Source organism: Chrysemys picta, chromosome 23 (assembly GCF_011386835.1).
Source record: "Chrysemys picta bellii isolate R12L10 chromosome 23, ASM1138683v2, whole genome shotgun sequence".
Lineage (NCBI taxonomy): Eukaryota > Metazoa > Chordata > Testudines > Emydidae > Chrysemys > Chrysemys picta.
The window spans coordinates 8614039-8633909 of NC_088813.1; the positions used below are offsets into that span (position 1 = coordinate 8614039).

The following is a 19871-nucleotide window of genomic DNA, read 5'->3' on the forward strand; positions in this document are numbered from 1 at the left end:
CTGGCGAGAGAACCCAGGAGCTCTTAATCACTTAATAGACCCTCCCATCGCTGTGAATAGAACCCAGGAGTCCTGGCTTCAAACCTCACCTGCTCTCAACCCTAGACCCCCTTTCATAGCTATGAACAGAAAAACCCAGCAGTCTGGTCTTGCATATACTGCTCTAATCAGTGGACAACATGTCCTCCTTTTTACAAAATTATCCAGAACCTCAGAATTGCCCTCCTGTGCTCTACAGTTTTCCATTTGCCTTGAGCAGAAATAACCTGGAGCCCACCTTGTAAATCAGCTCAGGTATGGACCCTGTCAACAGATGCCAGCTGGGCAGTCACTTGAATGTGTAAACAACTGTGCTGTAACCTTGTATCTGATCATTCAAAGGTGAGTGACTGGCCTAGCTGGGAGGGCATGAACCCACATGCTTGATTGGAGTTGGGTTAGCCAGAGGCCTATGTGGTTGCATAGGTCACTCCCACCCAGATCCCTGATCCACCAACCAATGCGCTATCTCCTCTACCTGTATTCCTAGCTACTCTGGTGCCAGTAACTCATGGTAGAACGAATCCTCTAGTTGCCCTCTGCTTCCTGAGTGGAGAGTTCTGCTTTGGTGCCATTCATGGCTTCCTAAGGTAGGTCCAGGGGGATTAGCAGTGGCTATGGAGACCTTTCAGGTTGGGGTGGAGGTTTTGAGCTGAGACTGCAGCTAGAAAGTGGCACAGGCCTGAGGAATGTGCAATGTGGCTCAGAGGGGTGGTTGTAGGCTATACAGTCTTGCACCTTTAAATCAATGGTTGAAACCCAGCCTCGACTGGTAATGAGCAAAGGTCACTGTTCGTGTGCGGTGGTGTATGTGAAATGAATTCCTGATCCTTCTCCAGTTCCCTGTTGGGAAATGTCCCAAAAGCTTGGGGGGAAAGTTAGACTTTTTTACAGAGTGCCCTATAGGTTGCAAACTGGCAGCATGGTCTAGTGGTATAAAGCACTGCACCCAGCTCTGCTGCCTGATGGGGGGGCAAGTCCCTGCACCTCTCTCTGCCTGCTGCTACCCTTTATTTGCCGTGTGTATTGAGACTAAGCTCTCTGGGACAGGGACTGCCTCACTGCGTGTGTACAGCACCTAGCACCATGAGGCCCGGCTCTTGGCTGGAGGCTGGTGGTTGCTGTAATACAAATAATAGTTATGTTGGACCAATGGGGAAGCCAATTCCAGCTTTGATGGTCCCTTACTGAGAATGCCCTGATGTCAGTCACCCCTCTCGCCCGCAATTAACCCAGGTCAAGGGTTACCAGCTTGCCTGCCTCAGCGGCTGTGGAATCAATCATAGCAGGAGACGGTTGGTCTCTCAGATAAGACTAAACCATTTAGGGCAGTGTAACTGGAGATTTTGCTTTTCCTTACCTGACCACAGCTGTGTGCATGTACGGACTTAATGTGACTCCCTCGTCCCTGGTGTAACTCCATTGAAGTCAGGGTGCTGCAGTGGGTAGGGGATTGGACTTGGGTGCTAGCCTTGGCTTTACCACTAATGTGCTGGCCAGGTGCTTTTCTGTCTCAGTTTTACCCTCTATAAAATGGGTAGAATGACACTTACTGCCCTTTAGAAAGCACATTGTGATCCTCTGAGGAAAAGAGTATTATGGCATCAACTATGAGTTTTGCCTCACGATTGGTAACGTAAGCTCCATTTTCCGGGAGGGGCCGTTTAAATTGACACGTACCATCGCCCCACTGATGTTGCTACCAGGAGCGTGTGTGTGTGTGAATACAAGCCCTAATAAATAGTGATGACGGGCTCCTTCCTGAGTGATTTATCATCACTTTAGTTTCCAGTGGGCAGCATGGATTTCCTGCAGTCATACCAGGGACAGAGTAAGGCTTGGTCCATGATTAAAAATTAGACCTAGCTATGTCGCTCAGGGCTGTGAAAAATGTAACCCCCTGTGCGCTGTAGTTAAGTCGACCTAAGCCCCAGGGGAGATGCAGCTAGGTGCACGGAAGAATTCTTCCATTGATCTCTACCAGCTGCCGCTCGGAGAGGTGGATTAACGGCAATAGCAAAATCCCTTTTGTCGAGGTAGGAACATGGCTGTAGCGACATGCTCTAAGACTGCGTATGGCCTGGATTGGTCAAAGAAGCCAGAGCTCTATATCTGCTTGTGTGTTTCCTTTCTGCTTGAACCCAGAGTCTCCAGTCCTGGCATCCCAGTTCAGGGCTGCTTTATGCTACAAAGTTAGTCTGGCTTAACTGCCTTGCTGTGGAAAACCGGCATGCCCTGTGCGACGGAAGTAAGCCACCCCAAGCCCCAGAATTCTTCTGTCGACTTAGCTACTGCCTCTCAGAGAGGTGGATTTACTCCAGTAACAGTGTGATACATGTCTACACTGCAGCGGTGCCACTGTCGCATTTCTAGTGTAGCCGTAGGCTCGGAGCATGACGTGGGTAGCCCCTGTTACCAGTTCAACAAATCCTCCTTATGAGCCACTCTACACGTGTACAGCATGTGCTCTGCACAGGCCAGGCGGTGAACCCTTCCCCCTGTCTCTGAGTCCCTGCCCTGCTCCTGTGAGTGACTTCTCACTAATGTGATGAAGAGGTTTGTGCTCTGTTTCTCTGTCTTTAAAGCACGCAATCACGGTGCCTGGCCAAAGGGAACATCCTGATGTTCAAAATGCACTTAAGGATCACTTCACCCACCACTAAAATGCAGCCACCTCAGGGTGGAACACAGCAGCTGCGGCAACCTCTAAGCAGCGACAGGAAGTGAAGAGACATCCAATTGAAACTGCCAGGGCAGAATTTTAGTGGGGCCTCATGTAACTCACTCTTGTGCTCTGGCCACATTCAAGCATCAAGTCTCCGGAGATCTTTAGTAAACGGGCCCAGTCTGAAACATCTGAGCGGTGAGCTCCTTTGTTGTCTGTAACAGGGCTCCTCTATACGATGGTACTTCCCACAGCTGGGGGACTAGCTCAGTACTTCTCAGAGGGAAGAATGCCACCTACTGAATGACCACGAGCCTTTTTTAGGAGGAGTGAGTGAGTGACTCTCCTGGTGAGTTTTGCACCAATCCTGCAGCCGGTCCAAGGTCATCCTTGGGGGTACATCACCCAGTATTCCCAGGATTTCCCTGCCGTGAGCAACGTGGGAGAACGTGTTCTTGCATCAACGTGCTCTGACACACATCTCGCCCTGCACCTCCACTTCTCTGCGTCTTTGTGGCTTTCCCTCCCACGCCTTGGTTGCTATTGGCCTGAGTCACATGGGGAAGGCTGGGGGTGGGGTGGGGCTGGAAGAGGTTATGCACTGTTCCCTGTGCTGTGATGTCAGAGTCACAGTGGATGTAGTTGAAAGTGAGCTGCCCTCAGCTAATGCTAGGTTATTCGGTTGGTGGGAGTGTTGTGGTTAGAGCAGGATTCCTGGGTTCTAAGCCCAGTTCTGCCCTGAACTTGTTGCGTGACCTTGGGCAAATTGTGTAGGGCAAATTCGGTGGCTAAGTTAGGGCACTGAAGGAGCAGCCATGTTTCCGGAAGGGCTGAAGACCTGCAGCTCCCATTGGCTTCAATGGGAAAAATCAGGGTTGTCCCGTATTGGCGCCGAATCTGGATTCAGGTGTCTGACTTCAGGCTGAACTGAACATTTTCTGCCATTACCTCTCTGTGTAGCAGGTTTCCCCCCATCTGTAAACCAGGAACCTTCCTGCTGACTGTGCTGCACAGAGGGCTGGGTGGGGGTTAATGTCATGGTTGTAAAGCCCATGGAAGGCACTAGAGAAATGGAAAGTGTTGTTTACACACAAAACACCCTTGTCTTCATTCTGATCAAAGTTACTGGCCCAAACTGCTCCGGCTCCTTTAGAATGAGGTTATGGTCATGAAAAATAAGCCTCTTCTTACATAGCACGTCTGCCCTGTGTGTCTTGGGATGGGTGGCAAAGGTTCTAGCAATTCCTCAGTAGAATCAGACTCGTATCTGCTGATCTTCCGGGATGTCCGTAAATGGTTGCTCCTGTGATCCCCGCAGACCTAATACAGCTATAGGGAATCGAGGGTGGGGTGGGGGTCTAATCGACCGCAGCAGCACAGCCCGCTTCTGAGTACTGCCCCGGAGAGTCTTCATCCCTAGTGACCAAGCGAGAGACAGGAAGAACCCAGATGGATTTCAGATCCTAGCCTTCAGTTTGTGGCACCCACAGTGGAAAATCTTTTGACTTATAAAGTTAGCGTGGCTGCTATGGAATTATTGCCCGAGAAGCAATTCGGAGACCAGGGTTGTCCTTTTATAGAGAGTTACTTAATATCACTGTAACTGATTTTTTTTAAAGCACTGGAGAGGGGGTGGGATGGGGTTAGGAAGGGAAGGGAGGATGGGGCTGGGAAAGACGTTGGAATTTCAGTTTCTCTGGCAACGACAGGAGCCAGTCAGAATGGAGGAATCGGAGCCACGTGGTGATAGGGGCCACTTACATTGGCGGACAAAGGTGCCTACCAGCGAATTCATGGTCATGTCCATCGTAGGTTTGGCATGGGTCATGTGCAAGGTGGGAGCTGCTGCTGCTAAAGCCCCCCTTTCCCCCCCGCATACCTGTGTATCTGGCCTGAATGCCAAGACCTCCTCCACTTTATTCCCCTGGGTATCTTTGTTCAAAGGATCCCCAGTTTCACCCCATTGCCTTCAGAGGAGTTACAGAAGGGTTTAATCTTGCTCTTTGGAGGGGCGCACAAGGACGTGAGTCCAAACTGCGCCCTGTGTTGTTATTAATCATGTTTGTTATGCTAGTGCCTAAGAGCCAACCAAAATCAGGGCCCCGTTGTGCTCGGCAGTGTACAAACACAGGGCAGGTCTTCACTACGGGGGGGGTCGATTTAAGATACGCAAATTCAGCTACGCAAATAGCGTAGCTGAATTCGACCTATCGGAGCCGACTTACCCCGCTGTGAGGACGGCGGCAAAATCGACTTCTGCGGCTTTCTGTCGACGGCGCTTACTCCTACCTCCGCTGGTGGAGTAAGCGCGTCGATTCGGGGATCGATTGTTGCGTCCCGACGAGACGCGATAATTAGATCCCCGAGAGAGCAATTTCTACCCGCCGATTCAGGCGGGTAGTGTAGACCTAGCCACAGAGTAGGAGACAGTCCCTGTCCCCAAGAGCTGACCGTCTGACTAGCCAATGTAGATAGATGCAAACTCTTCTTTACCGTTATAACTAAACGGGCGGTGCCCAGGACGGAGAAAGCAGCCGTCTCTCCAGGACAGACTAGTGATTTGAAGGCACCTTGAGTTTTGCGCGTCGGACACGAGACACCTTAAAGGGGGGCTGATTTTTCAGCCAGGCCAGAGCACCCGCCCTCTGAAAATCAGGCCCCTGGGAAGTGTTTCAGATTGAACGCTGAGCCCCTCACCCCCCAAGCACTGGTCACTTTTGAACATCCCTGTGATAGGAAGCAAACCCTTCAAAGAACTACAAGCTCAGAAGAGTTGGACCTGCAGATCCCAGATCAGGTCAGAGTTGGACCTGCAGATCCCACAGAACAGACTTGGCCCCAGGACCTTGAACCCAGCTTCACTTTCCCCCTGGCTTGTTTTGCAGCTTCTTGTCTCCCAGGCAGCGAGTACTTTGGACCCGCAGAGGGAGCGACGGAAGGTGGGGTTAATTTACAAACTTCCTGGGAAGCTAGAGGGACAGCAGCCCTGTGGGTAAAGTCTCGGCTCTCTGCTCTGCCCCAGACGCTCCCTGGGTCCTGGGACATGGCCCTGAACGTCTTTAAGCCTCAGTTCTCCAGCCGCAAAACTGGGAATCCATCTCTTCTCTCTTGCCTGTTTAGGCCGTCAGCTCTTCCGGGCAGGGGCTGGATCTCACTCTGTGCTTGTACCCTGCCCTGCACAAGGGGGCCTGATCCCTGTCAGGACTTCTAGGGGGCACCGGAATGAAACTAACAATAATGTCCTGAACACAACAATCACTGTCAAATTGGTTTCTCCCCCTTGTTCTCAGGCCCATCTGACACTGCTTGGACCAGATCCCAGGAACCAAGTGTCTGGTATTGGATTGAACTGGTGTTGCTGGCCCGTGGTGGTGGTCTTAGCAGCTTGTCATGGAAAGGCTCAGAATGATAGGTGTGAATATACGAGGGGAGGAAATTATTGCAATAGAAAAGACTGAGTTGAAGCAGTTGAAGTTGAAGTTCCTATTAAATCCAGAGATGTCTAGCAATGCAAGGTCAGGGCTGCATTCCCTGTGCACCCATATCTCGTATTAAAGCCAGTGGGAGTTTTGGGGGTGGAAGGGATCTGGGATCTGGCTGTGTCTCCATTGATAACACTAGCTACTGGATGGCCACCGAATTCTAGCAGCCCAAGCTTCCTCTGAGCAGTGCCTGGACAGAGACAGGCGAAGCTGCGAAGGAATGCGGGTTAAGATTCCTCAGTGCTTCCCTTCTCCCTCTCGACTTCTGTTGGGGTGGGCTTGGTTTCCATGTTGCTCCTGCCATAAATATAAGGAATCCAGCTTCTCCTGGACACCCCCCAAGCTCCAGGTGCTGATCTGTGTGTGGAAACTGACTGTCACAGCAACCTATTCCACAACAGCTACTCTGGAATAGCTCCCCATGTGGACACTCTGTTCTGGAATAATTCCTCCACTTTGGAAAGCCGAAAAGAGCCCGCCCATTATTCCAAACGAGAGTCTCCACACAGGGGCTAAATCCGGCGGAATGAATTCATTTTAAATTCGCACCTTTAGTTCGTCTAGATCGAGTTACCTGTGCAGACAAGCCCTAAACCAACGGGGGTGAGGAATCTATCGGGGTGTCTCTGAAATCCTCGCATCCCACTGAAGAGGAGGCTGGCCCAGTGTGGGAGAAATGAACAGGCCCAAGAAGAAGGAGCTGGAGCGATGTGTTGGAGGAAATATGAGCAACAATCTTTTCAGGGGAATAACCGATCCCGCATCTCCGTGTAAACAGCCCGTGGAGTGGCAGTGGGTTAAGCGGGTGATCGATGGCAACCGGTGGGAACGCTTCCTTCCAACCAGCTGCCAGGTGTGGGTCTAGCCAGTTTGCCAACCCGGGCAGAAAACATTTTCGGTGCCGCCTCTCAGTGGCCAAGCGAAGGCCAACAAAAAAACAGCCAATCAGTGATGCAAAAAACCTCAAACACAAAAACGCAGGGGCCCGGCGGCTCCGCGCTCCTGGAGGCGCAGGGGCCTGGCGGACCTCGCTGCACGCCGGCCGCCTAGCTGGAAAGGCAAATTCCAGGTGCATCCAGGACACGGGGCCCAAGGCGTGAATTACCTTGGAGGGACAGACCGAAATGGCAGGTCAGTGTGGTTGTCTCTAGCCCTGGTGAGCAGAGGTGGGGAAGGGAAGCCAACAAGAGAGACCTCACCATGATATTGCCCAGGCCTGCTGCTCTTTTCGCTGATGTAACTGCCCTGACATCCACGGTGCAAGAGCAGATGTGGGCTAGGCCCTCGTCACTGGGTTTGATCCTCACTGCGCCCCTCGGCAGGCGGGGCATGCTGCTGCCCCAGACTGGGGACCTGAGGCACAGGGTGGATGAAGTATCTTACCCAATGTCAGACAGGGAGCCAGAGCCAGACACTGACCCCAAGTCTCTTGAGTCCCCATCTCGTGCAGGATCCACCCAGGCCCACTTGATCCCATGCCTCACAGCTCAGCCCTAGCTCTTAGCTGATCAAGCTGCTTCTCCCCCATCCTGCCAAGCCCCCAGGTGCCGGGATTACACCACCTCCCAGCCCAATTCAAGGCAGAGTCCGTGTGACACCCGAGGAAGCCGCAACAGGCCGGAGTGCTGGATGTTCCCTGCTTGCCTGCAGCCCCCCCAGGTCAGCCTCCTCCGGCATTATCTCAGCCGGGGCGAGGCAGGACGTGACCCAGCTGCCTCCCGAACAGAGAGGAGAGGAGATTCCAGCCGGGGACAGCAGCTGAGAAGAACCAGATCCCAGAGGCGTGAGTGCAAAGAACAAAAGAAGCAGAGCTTCCACCGTTTATCCCTGCGTTGCCCCTGCTGCAATCGCTTCTCCTGGACCACATCACCCCTCCCTGGGACCGAAAGATGGGGCAGCCAGTGCTTCCAGACCAGGAACCCGGCGTTAGGGGCTGAGCCCTCCAGGCCAGGTTAGCGGAGAGCAGGCACCAGTAGGGACAGTTGCTGAATGCCTGAGGCATGAGTCAGGCTGGCAGAAATGTACCAGAGAGGGCTTGGGAGAGGAGGGGAGGAGAGGTCGGGGCTTTTAGGGCTAATGGGGAGCGGGGTGGGTGTTTAACAGGATATCGGGACGCAGCTGGAAATCATTAAGTGAGGACTGGCAGAGAGCAACCAGCCAGGACTGCACCGTGCTCTCCCACTGTGGCGCACAATGTCCTGCGTGTTGGCACACAGGGCTGTGCTGGCAGCTGGGCAGGGTCCCGATGGCGACACTGAGAGGTGAAGAGAGCAGCGGGCCCTGGCCGTAGGTGGCAGACTCTGTGTGGTTCTCCCGCAGGAGGCGGGATTGGTGGGGTTGGGGCCAGCTCCTCGTGGGACACAGGAAGGGAGAGACATCCACCACAGCCTCCCACACACCACGTGGTGCCAGGCCTGTGGGAGCTCACGTGGCTTCCTGGTCTGGAGTGAGCGGGGAGGAGTCCATCACTACCACCCCCACAGGGCACTTCTCGGGGTGAATACCTAGCCCTGCGTCCTGCCGCTGGCTTGGCACCCACAGAGTTCTGCTGAGCCAGTGGCAGTGGGGCTATGGGCTAGGTATTCAGCCCCGAGAAGTGCCCTGTGGGGGTGGTAGTGATGGACTCCTCCCCGCTCACTCCAGACCAGGGAGCCCCGTGGCCACGTGAGCTCCATTGTTAGCTGCTGGCAAACATTCCCAGGTAAATAACCTCTCGCCAGGCTGGCAGAGCCTCATAACTGGCCTCACGAGGCTGTTTGGGAAAGGGGCATCAGCGATCGTTCCACGGTGCCAGGAGGGCGTGCTCCCCGGCTGATTCCCAAAGCACTTGGCTAGCTAGGGACGATGCGGGCACCCAAAGGAGGGGCCTGAGTGTGAGGATCCCAGCACCCGTTGCTCCTGACTGACTTGGGGGCGCTCAACACTGCTGAAATCAGGCTACTGCTGAGGTGGCCAAAATGTGAGTTTAGCTTCCTACCGTTAGGCCCCAAGCGTTGAGGAACATTGCTGATGCCTGTGAAGGAATCCGTTCACCTGCCAGTGAAATGCAGTTGCGTCAGGGGTGGAACATGTTGGCTGTTTGGAACAGGAAGGACGCCATACCCAGTGGGAACGGCGAGGGATTACCGATCCGCTTGTCGATGCAGGTGAGGCGTTCCTAATGCACCTGGTACCACATCTACATTGGGGTTAGGTCGGAATAGCTCCGGCGTTCAGGGGTGTGGATTTTTCACTCCCCCCCCCGGTCGACTTAATGTTAAGTGTAGGCTGTCCAGGCTGGAGTATCCAGACACTAGATAAATACTCTTTGTGCTCAGTCTATCACCTCCCACCCTGCACCCAGAGGGAACCCAGCCCTCCTCTGGTGCCCTCGGAGGTTCTGTTCTCGTTGGTTTTTCCATCGGTGTAGGAGCACCGTTTCCCCGAGCGACAGTAGCTTGGGCAACAGAAGTTGTGTCTATGCGAGGGGTTAGGTCGCTGTAGCTCCATTGCTCAGGAACAGGTGATTTGTCGCACTCCTGAGTGACGCAGCTCTGTCGGCCTAAATTTTAAGTGTAGACTAGGGCTGGCTTACTGTGTGACCTTAGGCAAGTCATTGCCCTCCATCCCCCTTGTCTGCGCCTCAGTTTCCCCATCTATAAAAAATAGACACGTACTTCACAGGTGCATTGTGAGAATTACGGTTTGTAAAGCACTTTGCGAGCCTCATTTGAAAGGCCCAATGTGAGAGCAAGCTGCAGAAGTGCGAAGTAGGGTTATTATTTTACATGTGAGTTTCCTGGCTTCTGCCAGTTTACAGCACTTCCCGTGTCTGTAGCACCCTGACGGATCCCAACGAGCTTTGTAAACTATATACACGCACCACTGAAATGCAGCCACCTCTGGGGTGGAGAACATTAGCCCACCAACAGTGCACAGGATGCCACACAACGCTGGTGGTTGGGGAAGGCGAGTCCTTGTTTATGCCATGCAGAGCAGCCAGGATCTAAAATATTCAGGACACCCAAGAATAAAAATTGGACGGCTTTTGGAACAATTTGTATAGTGCGGGTGCAGAGAGCCAATGAACCAAACTGCAAACCCTTATGTGATAGAAACCACTTGGAGCCTGGGGGTGCCGCAGCACCCCCAGTTCTAGCACCTATGGCTTTTGGAGGGGCACATTCTGTGTCCCTGACACGGTCCCAGGGCCGGACGAGCTCGCTCTCACCCCACCGTCCTGGAGCTGGAGGAACTCATTCTCCCCGCCGAAGCCCTGGAGCTGGAGTTCTGTGCCCCTGCCAATTCCTGGGGGAGCCTGTGCCCCTGCTTGTGCCCCCTTGTGCACACCCCTGAGGAATCCCTAAAGTGTGTTCCCCCCCACATAGAGCAAATTGCATTGGGATTAAGTGAGGTCACCTCTGGGGTGGCACATGGCAGCTGCTTAACAGCGCCACACAACAATTTAGGACAGGACACTGAAGAGGAATAGTCACTTGATGGGGGATATTCAATGGAAAATTCTGTGGGGATGTTATTAACCAACCTGGAATTGGGACTCACATGGGAGGGATAGCCCAGCTAAGAGGGGACACGGGGGATTGAAAGATCACATTCCAATTGAGGAATAAACCCTAAGAGACAATTCTGGGTCCAAGCCGTAAAATCAGAATCCGGAGCTCAAATATTTGGGGGTGCCCACATCTTGGGGCAGTGGATTAAGACTCTTGTATGGGAATCACGCACTCCCAGGCAGACTTTCTGCAGGCCCCGTCTCCCGACCCACACACAGGGGAGAAGTCAGACCCCCAGAAAGAAGGCGCCCCCCCCCAAACTTGTCCCTTTCCAGGCGCTGGGTGTGTGGCCTGATGGGATCAAAGAAAAATTCTCCAGCTAGTGACTGTTTGAAAGTTCTTTGGAACAGAGCAACACAGAGATGATCCCCGTAAAAAAAAAATCCCTTTGTCCCCCTCCCCTTAAAAACCAGGAATTTGCCCCGGATTGCATTTCAAGCGTAATTGATGGGGCTTGGAGCAGGGCTGGAAAGTGTTACTCGTTGCTCTCGGGCCCTGGGCTTGTTTGCAGACGTGTGAATGGGAGAGGGAGGCGCTGAATGGACTTGGGATTGGAGGCGAGCCAGGGAGCAGGAGGGGGGCGGGGTGGAGGGGAAGGAGCAGGGCCGGGGAGCTCAGACAACCCGGCGCCAGCAAACACCTGCAAGCAGCTAACAGGAACACAATGGCAAACACAGGTGGGGGAGTGCTGTCGTCCCCAGCCGCTCCCCTCTGTTAATCACAACTGATTGCATCAGGTTCCAGGCCCTGCCAAGACCCACCACCAGCAGCAGGAATAGCCGCTGTTGTAGCCAGGCTGGGGTTATTCTCTGTGTCAGGAGTTTGCTAATTTAAAGCAACTTTGCATTACTTCCCCCCCGCTCTCCCCCCCGCAACACAAAGGGGAGTTAAAAAGGGGGGGGAGGCTAGAGCCAAGCCGCGCTTCACAGCCCAGATGGGCCTGGTGAGTGGGTTTTGCCCAGGCCCAGCGCCTAGGGAAATGCAATGGGGGGGCAAAATGCCAGGCCAGATAAAGTCCAGGGCCTGATTCTGCTCCCGTGCTGGCGTAAATCCGGAGCAGCGCTATTGTTGTCCAGTCGGGCCCAGCGTAAGGGAGCGTAGGATCATGGCTCAGCGTTTCTGCCGTACCAGGGTCCAGGATTTTTTTTTTTTAAACGCGGAGTCCCCTGGTGTGTGCTAAGCCCCCCTCTCCTGAGGCGCGTGTGGGGCAGAGAGGAGCCATGAGGGACTGGGGAGTCGAACCGCTTGTTTTCCCATCGCCCAGTCCAAGGACGCAAATCAAAGCTGCACATGGCTGGAAAGATTTTCCATTTGTTCCGGGAAACTTTCTGGAGTCCCGATGACACAGAGGAAGAAGAGAGACAGGCTTCTGCCCTGGGACACTTAAGAGTACTTTGCAGAGGATGAAGCAGGCTCCATTCCAAAGGTTTGCTCTTCTGACCCGAGTACTGAGCCATAGGGATCCAACACCCCTGGCTGGGATCGGTTAGGAGCCAAAAAAGGGTGACGCCCCGGCCGCAGATTGGAGTTCAATCTACCCCAGCAGTGGGGTGGTATCACGGACCTGCCGTTGCTGAGCGAATGCCGTATTGGTAACGGTCGCTTTTGCAGAATAGTCTCAGTTTCATCACCCTAACAATCTTGCATTCGTATAGGGGATCTTTTTAAATATGGCGGAGAGGCCGTTTCACCTACCGCTGAAATGCAGCCAACTCTGGAGTGGAGCATGGTCGCTGTTTAACAGCGCGACACAACAGGAAGTGAACAGGTGTGCTGTATCCAACTGAAAAAAACAGCAGGAGGGAACGTTGTTCTTAACCAAACTGGAATTTGGCCCCATTCTGGGGAGATCACCACAACTCTTGCGAAAGGAGCCTTGTGGTTTTGGAAAGACCCTCTGCGGTCAGGCCCTTGGTTTGATGTCTCACAGTATCCTCTGTGACCAGGCTGGGGCCCTTGGGCCGATCATTTTTCAGAGGGAAGAGTAACCTCTTCTCAGCCATTGTCTGCTGCTGGATTGGGTTTTATCTCAGCCCACCAATATTGCTTAAGCTTATGAGATCTGACGAGATCACGGCCGGGGGCGGTACCAGTGCGGGAGCCAATAATTGTCATTTATGCCCCGTTTGATACAAAGGAAAGAAGTGTCTCCTCAGACAGCCTTTCTCACCCCCACAGTAGGCGCAGGGAGTGGCTAGGGGTGTTTATAAAGCACACAATCGCTGGGTTGTTTATCTCTGCGCAATCCTTCTGATTAAACACCTGGGCCCAAGGCTACATGGCTCTCCTCAATTCTAAGCAGTTCAGTCTCGACAAGCCTGGATTTCCAAGCTCAAGAATAATTCTGGCTCCTTTCATGGGGGATCTCAAAGCACTTTTCAAGTACTAACGAGTATCACAACCGCTGGGTTGCGCTAGGTGGCGTTAGCCCCCTTTAACACGTGGGGAAACTGAGGCACAGAAGTGGCCTGGCATGCCTGGAGACACCTATTAAGAATGGATTTTTGTGCGAGCTAGAGAAATGACTCATTGTTGAGCGGTGGGCAGCACGCCCGCCCCCTTCACCCGGTGTTCAAAGTGGTTGGGCTGCTACTGCGGACGGGCCCCAGTTGTTTTCGGTGCAAACGCCAGGTGATCAGAGGTCCCTTTCCTTCTGCCCTCCATGCCGAAAACGCAGCTCGGACTGCGTCGCTGCTGTCGGGGCCCCAAGAGAGCCTGGGGTTACTGGATAGCGGTTCACGGGAGCTCCCGGATCAGGTCCCCATTGTGTAGCCACGTAGGAATAGCACCCCCAGTCTCCGCCCCAGAGGGCTTATAATATAACATGGGCTCACGCTCTGTTGTGTTTATAGTGATTTCTGCCCTCCTGATTCTTTTTGGTTACAGATATACACGCACACGGCGCTTGCACATGGACGTCCCTCCCTAGATCAAAGGTTGTTACTGGGTGGACTTGCCAGCCACTCAGGATAATTAAACTGGATTCTTTAGTCAGGCAAACTCAAATGCTGTCATCATGTCTTTCTCCTCCCTTCCCACTTTTGGGGGCCATATAGTGTTGGCAGGTATGTACTGCATCCACTCACCTCTCTATTCTATTATTATTTGATCCAAACCCCAGACATTTTAAGGCTCGGAAAGGTATTTTTGTCCCCTTGCAGCAGCTTTTGCCTTCTGGCCAGAACAGGCGCAAGGGCTGAGATGTAATAATTACCTCTGATCAGCCACCTTGCTCAAAGCAATTTACAGAGGGAGGCGAGTATCATGACAGTATTCTGATTTTTGCAGATGGGGAAACTGAGGCAGGTAGGGGTGGGGAAAGCGATTTGCCCAAGGCAAGTGGAAGAGGGGGGGAATGGAACCCAGGTCTCTCAACTCGCAGGCCTGTGCCCCACCCACTAGACCACGCTGCCTTTCAATACAGCCAGGTATGGAGGAAAAGGGTGGTCTTTTCCTGGCCCTGCCCCTCTGTTGGTTCCTGTAATTCACCCTTCTGACCCTGTCACCGTGGCCTCCCCCTACCGTTGCTAGACCCCACCTTAATGAGGAGCATCCCTGACTCACCAGCGGTCAAGCCCCCTTGCTACACTTGCCTCCATGTGCCATGCAGGCTACAGATTTCTTCCCCGGTCTCCTACGCGCTGTAGTGCACGGCGTGTGTGGCCCTGGCTGTTTCCATCACGTGCGGCCCACGATCCATGCACAGCCGGGCCCCCGTGTGCGATGCTGGGCCAGAGCTGACAACGTGCACAGTCACTGGCCTCCTGGATGTTTCCTCTGTAACTCTAGATGAGAGCGAGTTTGAGCCCCTTGTGAATTATTCCTGGGGGCAGGGAGCGTCCTCACTCTGCCTGGGGTTACGGGCTAGTGAGCTGGTCCCGTCTCGCCCCCGGATCCCGTTTCCTAGCTCAGCAAGGCAGGAAACGCCAAGCTGGGCTTGGGCCATGGTCAGCCAGGGGTCTCGAGTGGATCCCAGGAGACGGCTGACTTGCCATTCTGTGCACATCTACCAGCTCTGAGCGGGGCTGGGGCAAGGGGGGTGATGGTTTCCATCCACTTGGCGTGGACACTTAGCCAGAGCTGGCCCCCTAGACAGCATCCAGGGCAGCCCACCTACCTGCTTTATTCGTTCGGTAGGATTACAAATCCTTTGCGCCAGCACCTTCCACCTGAAGATATCAATGCACCCAGCAGGCGATTTGGGTGGCGTTGCCAGGTGGGCACCCCATGAACATCAGCTGGAGATGTGGGGGCTCAGCACCTTTGAAAGTCAGGCTTGTCGTCCACGTAAGCGCCTTGGGGGTGTGTGTGAGAATGGGGAAACTGAGGCGCAGAAAGGCAAAGTAACTTGCCCAAGGTCGCACACAACAGGACAGGGACAGAGGAGCGCATAGAACCCAGGAGTTCTGGCTCTCAGTTCCCCACGCTCCACTCTGGTCCCCTAGCCTGTTGCGTTGCCCACAGCATACACCCACCTGCCGCTCACTGTTAGCATCGCTGTCTGTGTCGTTCGTTCGCCTGCCCTTGGCTCCCTCGAGACGTCTCTGCCACCCCAGCCGGCAGAGCGGGGTGACAGGAGCCATGGGCAAGCACGGAGCAGATCGATCCACGCTCAGTGACTCTCGTCCCTTCCCTCTCCCCATCGCCTGAGGCCAGGCTAGGAGAACTGCGCTTCTGGGGCAGCCGCAGCCCCTCTGTAGGCTCCTCCGCAGGGCTCAGCATTCACCTCCGGCATACTGGGGAGGAGCCTGCCGCTATACTGGCCAGCCCTGGTGGGGAGGGAGCAGGACTGGGGAGAGCTTGGCCGTGCCCAGGTGCGCTGATCCCGGCTAGTGGCTCTGCTGTGAGGAGACACCATTTTATGCCTCATTGCTGCTCCCCTGACTTCACCCCCCCCCCGTCTGCTTCCCGCTAGCCTCCCTGGGCCCATCCACCCTGCCCCACTGCAAAACCTCTCTGACTCTGTCAAACCCCAGCCCTGCCCCCACCCATCCAGATTTACTTCCAAGCCGTCACTAAATTGCTGCTCAGCCTCCGTACATCCCTGCCCCTCCATGTGCCTCAGTTTCCCCCTCTCAAGCCGGGATGATGGTACTTCCCTGCCTGCCACGGGGCGGGGGGCTGCCAAGCTCCGCTCCTTACTATGCATAAAGTGCTTTGAGATCCGAAGTACCAGGAGCTCGGAGGAGGAGTCTCTGTTTGGGCCCAGCCCTGATATGGATCAAGGGTAAAAAGCTGCTGCCTCCACAGGTCAATGGGTCCCTGCTGCCGTAGGTGGGGAATATCTGCAGGGCTCCGCAGCGGGGTAAAGGCTCTGCTAAGGGTGCTCTCCCTGCTTTCCTGCACTCCCATCACTGGCTTGATGTATCCACCTAGAGTGTAAGATCTTTGGGGCAGGGACCGTCTTTCTGCCACGTGTCTGTACAACTTCCCAGCATCACGGGCCCTGATCCCGCTATCCCCAGCATTGCCAGCTCTTGTGATTTTTTTTCCCCCTCTGCGAGACTCTCGATAGTTGCTCTTTTGATTAAAACCTTAGTTCCCGGATGCAAAGTTACGACACCGCCAGGAACTGCCTCCTGTGCCGTCCTCTAGCTGCCACAGATCTACTGCCGTCGATATCCGCCACCTGTATCAATCTTGTAACCACGGTTACGTGGGCAAAGACAATTAATTGCCCCTTCAGTATGCAGCTGCGGGTCTTGTTAACGCAGCCGCGGCAGGGGAGGAATTAGATATAATTATATGCCTGGGTGGCGTCCCAGCTGCAGTGGCGGGGGGGGGGCCCTGCCGGAGCTAGCAGTCTGTCGGCATTTCCCGGCTTGTCGGGGATCAAACGTTGTCTGAAACATCTTTACCCTGGGCTGAAACTGGGGCAGCGTGGCTGTGTGGGGAGACCGGCTTCCTGGGGGAGCTGCAGCCACACCCGGGGGAGGCACAAGCTCGGACCAGGGGGCAGAGCAGTGAGTGGAAAGGATATTGGGTAGGTTTGGCCAACCCAAAATCTACCAGAGCCTGACCCAAAGCACTTGGGAGTGAATAAGGATCATTCCATTGACCTGCATGGAGCAGGCCCATACGGAGGAGTTGAGACTTGGGGATGGGGGTTCCCTTGTTGTTTGAGTCGGTTTAGGGCAGGTGAAAGGAGCTGGTTTGAAACCCCCCTGGCCCACGGCCTTTGTGATTCCACAGCTTAGGTTAGACAAGAGCTAGTGTGACTCAGCCCTGCCCTCTAGAGGGGAGAGGAAGGAGTTCGATCGCCAAACCCGTTCAGGCCATCTGCTGGGACTGCCAACAGGCCGGCAAAATCGATGCTAACGATGTGGATGTCGTGTCTACTGGGATCCTGACTGAGACCCACCAAACTCATTTCACACAGGCCGCCGATCCATCAGCAAAGAGCGAAATCTTTCCCGGGGTTGGCTTTCACTCAGCAATCAGGTAAGGAAAGATCTTTGTTGCTAATTTCCTGACCCATCTTCCAATCTCTATGCATCCAATAGGCAATTCCTGGCTGGCTGAGACTAACGGGAAAATGACCCCAGCATCAAAAGACATTGATGGCCTTTCTCCATCCAAAGGCTTAAAATGTGTCATGGTCTCTTCGTTATAGACCAATCATACTTTAGAGAGGGGATGACCCTGATCCCGAAAGCCCTGTTATTTGTACCAGCGTAAATGCGACTCCTTTGCCCAATCGAGATTGCTATGCAAAAATCTGTGCACGTGTCCAGTGAAGCCAGTTCTCTCACCCCAGCGGGAACTGGCTTGTATTGGGTATCGTGAGTTCGGGCCACAACACAAGACAAAAACCATCTGCAGTGCCTTCAGGCTGCTTTATGCTCTCCTTTACTGCCCCCTAGTGGAATTCTGGCTTGATACAGAATGTATTTTTGAAACAAATATATAATTGATAAAGGACCATCTTTTCTAACTGATGTGGCTGGAAATAATTGTGGATAGGGAACTATTTGGAAGGGGTTTATCAAGTCAGGACAGATTTGCCTTTTCTTTCCTCATCTCTTCCCTGTGGTGGTGTTTGGAGGCCAGAACCTGAATAAGGGAAAATAAATGATGACAGCAGGACCCAACAGAGAACAGCGTCCCAGTGTGCCAGGCGCTGTACATGTGCATAGCAAGAGACGAGACCGATAAAGGAAGGATCGTGAGCTCCGTTTTATAGACTGGGAACTGTGGCATATAGAGATAAGCAACTTGTCTCAGGTCACGCATAGTCTGTGGCAGAGCCAGGAAATGAGCCCAGGTCCCCGGCAGTTGTCTAACCATGAGATCTTCCTTCCCATTTGGGCAAAATATGGCTTTGTGCTGTTATGATGGGAAAAGTGCTTTCAAAGTTGGTTATGTGAGGAATAACAAGGCTGCTCTTTCTCACTGTGCTGCTGAAGGACTCATTGGAAGAGTCAGAGATGTGTGTTGGTGGTTCTTCCTGCCCGTAATTCTAGGGATGGGGATTATTTTTTAACAAAAGCCTGTTCCTTCCAACTCTTTGGCAGGTGTTTGAGTGAACTGGATGCAGAGCAAAACACTCTGATTTCATCCAGACAAGCCCTTCCCCCTCTCGGCTAATCACAGTTCACATCCTGGGTATCCATGATGTCACAAGTCTAATAGTTCTCCAGTCCTGCATGGAGTGTTCCTGGAAGAAGAAAGGGGCAGTGTGGGAGGGCATCAGGGAGCTGGGCGTGTGAGAGTGTGTGAGAAAAGGGTGCCCACTCCTCCCTATCCTCAGGCTCATCCCTCCCCTTCTCTGGCCTCTGGGGATTTGACTCTCCATGCAGGCGGTGGCTGGTTCTAGGACTCATACAGAGGGGGCTCACTGGAGCATAAGAATGGCCATACTGGGTCAGACCAATGATCCATCTATCCCATCTCCTGACACTGGCCAGTGCCAGATGCTTGAGAGGGAATGAAGAGAACAGGGCAATTATTGGAGTGATCCATCTCCTGTTGTCCAGTTCCAGCTTTGGACTGTTAGCAGTTTAGGGACACCCAAAGCATGGGGTTTGTGTCCCTGACCATCTTGGCTAATAGCCATGGAGGGATCTATCCTCCATGAACTTCTCTCATTCTTTTTTTGAACCCAGTTGGCCTTCACAACTTCTGGCCTTCACAACATCCTCTGGCAATGAGTTCCACAGGTTGACTGTGCGTTGTATGAAGAAGTGCTTCCTTATGTTTGTTTTAAAGCTGCTGCCTATTCATTTCATTGGGTGACCCCTGGTTCTTCTGTTATGGGAAGGGGTAAATAACACTTCCCTGGGCACTTTCTCTGCACCATCTGGAATGAGGAGGGCAGGAGCCACGCACCCCCCATGTAGTGACTTAACTGAATCTAGGACCTTTTGCTTCTAAAAGGTTGAGCTTCTACAACATGAGGTCCAGGACCCATCTCTGTTAGCCAGGCTGTAGCAGGCTCCTCCACCTCTGTCTCTGCCCTCCTGGCCACTAGAGGGAGACAGAGCGCCACATTGAGTGGGTGTGGCTTACACCAGCCTATGACTGGCTGGGGGCGGGTGGTCTCCGAGATACATATGGGATCCTGAGGTCGGTGTCACCAGCTTAGTTGAAAGGGGGCTGCTGGCGATGGCAGGCACTGGACAGGGACATGGGACAGGCCCTTTGCATAGAGATGAGGTCACTCCAAGCATTTTGTGGCCCTTGGGCAAAAGATGCTACAAAATGCATCTAATCACATTGACTTGGTCACTAAGCATTTTATTGCACAGCCTGGGAGCCCAGGCATGGACCAGCCAGCACCCCATTGTGCTAGATCGCAAATTCCCTGGGGCAGAGGATGCCCCTTGCTCTGTGTCTGTACAGCTCCCAGGACAATGGGGCTAGGTTAGAATCATAGAATATCAGGGTTGGAAGGGACCTCAGGAGGTATCTAGTCCAACCCCCTGCTCAGAGCAGGACCAATCCCCAGACAGATTTTTGACCCCAGATCCCTAAATGGCCTCCTCAAGGATTGAACTCACAACCCTGGGTTTAGCAGGCCAATGCTCAAACCACTGAGCTATCCCTCCCCGCCCGAGCCAGGCCTCTAGGTAGGGTTACCAGATAGCTACTGTGGAAAAAACGGGATGGGGGTGGAGGGTAACAGGCGCCTAT

The 19871-nt window shown here is 53.6% G+C and overlaps 1 protein-coding gene across 5 annotated transcripts in view; it reads left to right on the top strand.

The window, feature by feature from the left end:
• Window positions 1-4886: 4886 nt before the first annotated feature.
• The window catches only part of CATSPER4 (cation channel sperm associated 4), a 37268-nt gene continuing 22283 nt past the window's right edge, over window positions 4887-19871 (top strand). The window contains exons 1-2 of one of the 5 annotated variants that reach the window (XM_024105814.3): window positions 4887-8137; window positions 9170-9332. In XM_024105814.3, the coding sequence (XP_023961582.3) occupies window positions 9231-9332 (102 nt within the window). In that variant the 5' untranslated portion in view covers window positions 4887-8137; window positions 9170-9230. Of the gene's footprint in view, window positions 8138-8891; window positions 9333-17118; window positions 17181-19871 lie in introns of those variants that run through there. The other 4 variants (XM_065577158.1, XM_042857296.2, XM_065577157.1 and 1 more) reach the window with 4 other exon arrangements.